Source organism: Seriola lalandi, unplaced genomic scaffold (assembly GCF_002814215.2).
Source record: "Seriola lalandi dorsalis isolate HSWRI2012SDOR001 ecotype SW California unplaced genomic scaffold, Sedor1 jcf7180002054427, whole genome shotgun sequence".
Lineage (NCBI taxonomy): Eukaryota > Metazoa > Chordata > Actinopteri > Carangiformes > Carangidae > Seriola > Seriola lalandi.
In genome coordinates this window covers 230,549-238,035 of record NW_019524980.1, presented here as the reverse complement: position 1 = coordinate 238,035, position 7,487 = coordinate 230,549, and the positions used below count along the sequence as shown (strand labels likewise).

The window sequence follows — 7,487 nt, the reverse complement described above, 5'->3', positions numbered from 1 at the left end:
GTGTTCACATGCTCTCAGTAGGATAATGTCCATGTCGATGTTTATAGTAAGGATTTATATTCACTCAACCACAGCCCCCTGTCTTTCCACCTTTGTGTTGCACCATCACTCACTTCCTCTGGCACTCCTGATCCTCCCAACAGTTTGTTGTCATCTGGAATCCCAACACACACATTCACACACACACACACTCACTCCTGTGCACCAGTGTGCTTTTTTTTTTTTTGTAGAGTCACCATATGGTTGTATCCTTGTGTGTGTTTTATTTTGCAGACTCCTTGTTGTTTTTTTCATTGTGTTTTGTGTTTCTGACTGAACATAGTAGTATTGAAATGGCCAAAAGTCTCTTGTCGTAGTGCACAGAAAAAAACAACAACAAACAAAAGGGCTAAATGAGCGTCCCCTGACGCTCATTTGACATTTTGTTTTGACTCATGTATAAGTGTGTGCCACAAACTGTTCGTATCATGATGTTCATGAAGCATGTCAACTCATGGATATATTTGTGAACACAGAGAATGTAATGTTATTCTTTCTTTTTGTGTCCTCTCTCTCTCCCTCTGTCTTTTCACTCTGGACCTTTTACATTTGGCTGCTCACTGCTTTATCTGTTTTTTTTCCCTTCCTCCTCCTCCTTCCTTTCTTTCCCACTCTTTGTCCATTATCTCTGTCCTGTTCCTTCTGTCTCTTTTTATCTGTACTTCACTCGTTCCTTCCTGTTTGGGTATTTCTTTCCTTCCTTTCCCCGTCCTCCCCCTTTTTTTCCTCCCCCCCCCGCTGGGCGTGGCCGCAGGAAACTAGTGGACTGTCCCCAGCTGTTGGATGTGGACGACATGGTGAAGATGCGCGAGCCCGATTGGAAGTGTGTGTACACGTATCTGCAGGAGTTCTACAGGGGCCTGGTGACGAAGGGCCTGGTTAAAACCAAAAACTCCTCCTAGAGTCGCGCCCGACCTAAAACTGAACCCATGGTGAGAGAGGGGACAAACCTATGAAGGAACTTCACTTTGGTTCTGACAGACATAAAGGGGTGGAGAGTGTGTGTGTGTGTGTGTGTGTGTGTGTGTGTGTGTGTGTGTGTGTGTGTGTGTGTGTGTGTGTGCGCGCGCGTATGAATCTGTGTGTGTGCGTATGAATGTGTGTAACTGCATGTTTTTACCAGCTGATGGGATGTATATCAAACGTGGTGGGTCAGAAAACTCCTTTATAGGCTACATTTCGATATTTGATCCTTCATGTTAATCTGAAGCTACCGAGGTCCAAAGTACCAAACATGGTAGATGTGTGTGTGTGTGTGTGTGTGTGTGTGTGTGTGTGTGTGTGTGTGTGTGTGTGTGTGTGTGTGTGTGCGTGCATTTCTGCATAGCCAGACTATGGCCCAGGCAGAGAGCCAGGACCATCTGCAGCTCAGCACTTTAAAAGGAACTGCTGTATCACAATGTTTAAAACAGAGGAGTTAAGAAACAAAGCAGAGAATTGGAAGAAAGGCTGTGTTGTCCACTGACTTTTTGTCAAGCGTGACTTTAAAGGTGTTTATTCATTTGGCTCGTAAAACTTTTTAAGATACTGTAATAGAGCAGTACAGAATGACCTCTGTCTACGTTTCCTTAAATAACAAAACAGATGTGAGGTTGTTTACATTTATTTTGTCGTGCAAGAGATTTACCCCTGTGCGCCTCCTGTTACTCTACTCTTTGTTTGTGTAGGATGTCTCCGAGGGATTACAGTATGTGGAGATAATGCCACCCGGTGTTCACTCTCTGCATCACTCATGTGAAGTCTGCTCCTAAAGCAGTTTATTGAAATACAATCATGCATCAATCAAGTTTTTTTATAAGGGTTTTTTCCACACAGTGGTTTATCATGAAAAAGCACCTTATGAGTGAATCATTATGAGTAATAATGCCTGAACATGATGGTTTGGAGATCTGAAGAGAATGTCGTCCTCCCTACTCATCTGTGGTCCTCTCCCATCCTGTCTCTTCATCCTCCTCTTTCTCATACACTCTGTCTTATATGCCTGTTCTTCAGGACACACGCCAACTGCATGCCTTTGCTGGAAGTGGAGGACATGATGATCATGGGTAACAAACCCGACTCCAAATGTGTCTTCACCTACGTACAGTCTCTGGTCAACCACCTGCGCAGATACGAGATGTCCATGGGTCGGCCCTGTGACCTCTGACCTGTGCTCAGTGAGCGCTCAACCTCCATGTGCACCCCCTTCCCCTTCTTACCTTCACCAGCCCTGACCCTTCCCCCAGCTCCATCGTCACCTGATGACTGCCTCCGCTCTGATAGGCTTGGTCACAGACTTGCACATCTCCGATGGACAAGTTGGGGATAACGTGTGTGTGTGTGTGAGTGATTGTGTATGTGTTTGTGTGTCAGTTTATCTGTGTCGGCAGTGGTGATGTGTATTCATTATTTCAGTTCTCTTCGGGACACACATTGTTAACTCAGAGTCCACCTTTCTCCAGCAAGAGAACACCAAAGTTTTTATAAGACTACCTTTTAGGCTTTAAAATTTTACATACTTTTTGTACTCAGCTTTGTATCAGGTAATGTTTAACGTACAGTAGCTGTGTCAGTACACTAGTGTACTGCAAAACGAGAAAAAAGAGAAAACATTTTATTAATTCATATTATATATTATATATGATATATATATATCATATATAATATATCATATATTTTCAATATTTCCCCTTTTGAAATATTTATACCTACATTTTTCTCTGCTACACTTTTGTAATTATTGTCATTTGTTCACTTTGCTGTTGATAATTCTACTGAAGAAGAAAAATATACCCAGCCCATATAGTTCATTATTTGGTTTTCATTTTGGTACTTTTTCATTTTTACCAAACTCTGGTTGCTTGAACAATTTTAAGTTAATTTTAAGTTATTATTTTCATGTTGATATAATCAGTTAGCATATTATTACTTAATGCATGAGCACAGAGATGTTTTTTCCTCGAATGGATTCAACATTGTTTTGCTGTTGTTATGTTGGAGTCCAGCGCTGAGTAATCTCACCTTTCTGAACTCAACAGTGCTACTGAGAAATTGTATTACTGTATCATCATATTATTCCAAAGGCAAAAGTGTTTGCAGTCAAGCATGTTTTTTTCAATCCAGGTAGAAAGAACACAAGAGGAGTTGGTTGCAGTCTGATGTCGTACAGCTGAGTTGTATCCTGTTTCTTACTGCTTGACTGACAGCATCACTGCCACACCCTGCCAAACACACTCACACACAGCTCTTTCAGAGGGCTCCTTATTTATGCTTGGATGGATTTTTTTTTTTATATATATATCTGTTTTTTGTTTTTTTTAATTTTCTTAGTGTGTACATTATACTTTTAAAAGTTTTGTTTAAAGTAAGTCATTAAGCTCAAGCTACGACGATGTTTTGTGAAACAAAATTGGTGTCGCTTTTTGGACAAGTTCATGGACCTGATGAAAGCTCTCAGTTTAAACATGAGTAATCATGACTGAACATAACTGCCGATTGTATATTTTACAACATGAAGCTAAGGAGACTTTTTTTGAATGAAGATTTCTATTCTGCTTGTAAAATTAAGGTTCCTATGAGAAGATGTCTAAAATTTGGTTACAGAGCTGATTTTGGTGAAACTTATTTCTTATAGCTCTGTGTTAGTAGACTTAGAGAAATTATTTGATAATTATTCCACTGCTGAGAAACTGAAAAACGAATACCTTCCACCAAGCAGTGACCGCTGTATATAAGACCTTAAACACGTTATAATTTCATGTTTCTCTGCACCACAGTTAAATGTGAATTAACAATTAAACCAGTTTGAGAAACAAATGCCTTTGTGGGGAATTATTGCTCTGAATCGTCTCATAAAACCGCACCCACTTATTCCTGTGCCATGCACATTCATACTCGACCTATTGAAATCTTACACTTTGGAGTGTAAAAGGAAATGGACAAGAGAACATAAATATTCAACGCAACAAGAACTAGAGATCAATTTTTTTTCAGATATTTTATTATTTTATTCTTTTACTGCACTTCCACTTGAATCCTCCTGTGTGTATGAGTCCAGCCCACCAGAGCACGTAGCATCAACCTCAGGCCAGTCGCACGATTTTCAGCCTGGGGCTTCATTCTGTTTCACAGTAGGTAGGAAGTAATAAGACACACAAGAGAACTCAAGACAGGCGAAGGTGCTGAAGACAGCTGACACATGATGAACCAAAAGACAAAATATAACAAACACACTGCCAGTCTTTGTGTGGAGAGTAGAAAAGCAATCACAAAGCGGCCTGTTGGGTTTTTTATGACTGCTAAAAAAAAAAAAAAAAAAAACACAACATGTGCAAATTCAGACTGGACCTTTTAAAAGGTCTTTTGCTGATGCTAAGATTTTGTCTTTCCCCAAGGACTGATCCACGATCTTCTGGTCTTATTCTGAAGTGACAAACATTTCTGTCATCAACTGCAAAAACCAGCTGGTCGTGGAGCAGCTATGGGGAAGAGTGGTACCGTTATATTCCTACTTTTCTGCACTTGGACAGGTTATAGGTCAGTGCGCTTGACTTCTGCGTTGGGCTCTGAGGAGGTGTTCTCTGTGGCAAGAGAAGAAGTGGAAGGTTTGTGAGCCGGGTCGTCTTTAAACGGGCTGTCTTTGGCCGGAGAGAAGCGAAACTCTTCCGGTACCTCGTCCTCAGGTTGAGCCTTCTTGTAGAAACCCAGTTTCTCCAGCAGCTCATTAATCTCAGAGCGGGTCATGTCAGACAAGGCAATCCGCTGTGGAGGAAGCACAAAGGTTAAAGGATAATTCCATTGTAAACTTACTTTTCCCTCACTGTTAATGAGTAACTGCAATATACAGTACATTCAATATGACAGTACATTGTGTGACAATGAGCTGTTTTACCAACACTGAGATCAACACTGATGGGGTTAAAATTAAATGCAGATTTAATTATGAAAGGAAAAGTTAAAGCTGCACAATTCCATATTTATATATTAACAGTGGGTCAAATAACTGTGTGTAATGTGAAAGAGGTCGCTTATTGTGATGAACCCACAGACTTATCACCTGACTCTACAGTTCCCTTCAGCATAGAGCAATATATTTCCCTCAGGAACTGGTTAAATTAATATTATGAAATTTATGCTTGTGTTTCTCCATGTTTGCTTGATGAATGCATAGGCAGCTGTTTGCTCACTAATTTACCACCACCTTTTAAAGAGGTGCTGTGGATAGTTTTCTGCCCCCAGGTGGCCAAATATATGGATTTTTTTTAATTGCATCATTTTTCTTTTATTTCACTTTTGGAAAATGATAAAACAAAGGTTCTTCAAAAATTTCAAAATGATGCACAAAGCCCACATGTGTAGAATTTTAAAACTGACTGGTTTGATATGACACTGTCCTAAACAACGATGTATGCCACAGCCCCCTTGCTGTCTAATAGACTGCAATGGTTTTTATCTGCATGGGCTGATTTTGACTTCAAGCCATCAAGATCATTTTACAGATGCTACTGTATTTTTTTAAATTCAACATATAGGGGTTTTTATATATTTCAAAAACAATAAATACGTGGCAAATGAGACTTACATCCAGCTCTTCAAAATAGTGGTTCAGGAGGACAAGCTCAGGGTCGGCCCCAGGAATGTGCTTCATCACCAGGTTGTGGCTGAAGTAGTGACTGTCAAGAAGCGGCACCGAGACCAAACGCTGGATTTTTTCAGGCAGTTTATGAACAGATGTACTTAAGAGCATGTAATGGCGATGTACATGAATGAAAAGGATACTAAAGAGGAATATCCTGGACCACAAAGGCTTTGACCTGCAGACAGAGGTGGAGATTAATGTTTTTCACTCAGGGCTGGTTTCAGTGACAGATCTTTCAGGGATTATGTGAAAAACATGAAATGTTTTTTCAGACGGCAAACACTTTCAGGCAGGGATTAGTCTTCAGTCCGCCTCTGACACCGGCTCTCGGTGTGTGTTGCCTGTTCTGTTCCCGTTGATTACATAACAGAGGGTAACTTACCTCTCTGAGCCTGTTCAGCTGTCATCCACCACACGTCTGAAGAGAGACAAAACATAAGACAGGGGAAATTGTTATAAGCAGCTCTCATAAATAGGAAATGAGACATCACCTAGATTAAGAATAAGATAATCTCATTGTAATGTTGTGGCTACTGAAATGTGTCTTTCTGCATATTTTCCTTCATAGCAGCTCCTTTGCTGCAGTTTTAGTGTTAGGTTCCTTGTTCAAAAACACCTCAGCGAGTGTATCTCATTTTCCTATCACTGAAACGTTGCACCCTCTGCACACAGCACAGAATTAAGTAGGCCTCTGGGAGAGATGCCTAACCCAATTTTGCAGAAATCTGAGCCTCAAGTAGGCCTATGTAGTAGCAAGTATGACTTACACAACAATAGCATCAGATAATATGCTTTGCTTCAGTGCTTCAGGCAAGTTGGTGATTGGGTGACACCCTGGGGAAAGACTGCATGTTTTCTCACAAAAAGAGGGTTAGAGTTTCAGAAACTTTTGTGTAGGACTCTGTGACCCCCGGTAACAGACCCTGAGCCCTTTTTTCCATCTTAAAATCACCACCAAGCCAATGTGCACTAGTTTTTATGGTTATCACAACAATAAAATGCGAATTCCAGTCTACACAGCTAGTGTCCTTGGTTGTGTAGTATAAACAAGTGGAGTTTACTATAGCTCCATCCACTCCCATAGAAGACTCACGCATGCGCCAAACACATAGATCTGAGAAATAAAGCGCATCCACTCATACATTTAAACTAATCTGATTCAGAAACTGTCACTCTGAATATATTTCAGCCCACTTTCATGTATGAAGCGTGGCATAAAGAAGCTGTAATGTACCTCCACCCTCGCTTTTGCCAGCCCCTCCAGTTTCTTCATATCCACATCGTAGGCCGAAGCGCAGTGAAGTAAACTGGCCAACAGGATCAGCCACATTATTTCCCCCCCGGATCAGATCGCGGACCAGGACTCGATCGCTCTGCTCCGGGACCAGTACCTGCAGAGGCTTGTAGGTAACTGAGCAAGCGGGGAAGAGGGGGGAGGAGGAGGGGAGATGATGTAAGCTATGTCACGTCCGGACCTCTTGCCACGTCAAATATTTCTCCCAGATGAGAGAATGAGGCGTGGAGACGGCGCTCATTGGTTATCTGCGAGATCCCCATCAAGATACAGTAAATCCCATACAGATTTGATGCACAATCTATGGTTAATCCTCGTAAATGTTAAAAGGAAAGAGAGTGCTCAATAAAACCATAAACAAATCGACATACTGCAGACATATTCTCCTGTTTATGCCCCTGCAAGGTGGCAGGTGGGCTGTTTTATATTTAGAAACAACGATCAGGTACTGTAATAAAGATATGATACAAACATTATTGCATTATATTACGATTCCCTACATGTAGCGAAGAATGTGGTAAACTCCTTTCGAGTTTA

General features: G+C 41.1%; 2 protein-coding genes across 2 annotated transcripts in view; one reads left to right on the top strand and one right to left on the bottom strand.

Moving 5' to 3' along the window:
* smtnb (smoothelin b) overlaps positions 1-3,834 on the top strand; it is a 48,806-nt gene extending 44,972 nt beyond the window's left edge. The window contains exon 20 of the mRNA XM_023410646.2: positions 2,032-3,834. Within this exon, the coding sequence (XP_023266414.1) occupies positions 2,032-2,185 (154 nt within the window). The 3' untranslated portion in view covers positions 2,186-3,834. The remainder of the gene's footprint in view (positions 1-2,031) is intronic.
* Positions 3,835-4,000: 166 nt separating this feature from the next.
* Positions 4,001-7,097, bottom strand: selenom (selenoprotein M). The gene is made up of 5 exons (XM_023410637.2): positions 6,891-7,097; positions 6,039-6,074; positions 5,797-5,831; positions 5,600-5,678; positions 4,001-4,779 (listed from the first exon to the last, which is right to left on the bottom strand). Exons 1-5 carry the CDS (start codon positions 6,984-6,986, stop codon positions 4,549-4,551), a joined length of 477 nt encoding a protein of 158 aa, XP_023266405.1. The 5' UTR covers positions 6,987-7,097; the 3' UTR covers positions 4,001-4,548.
* Positions 7,098-7,487: the final 390 nt, after the last annotated feature.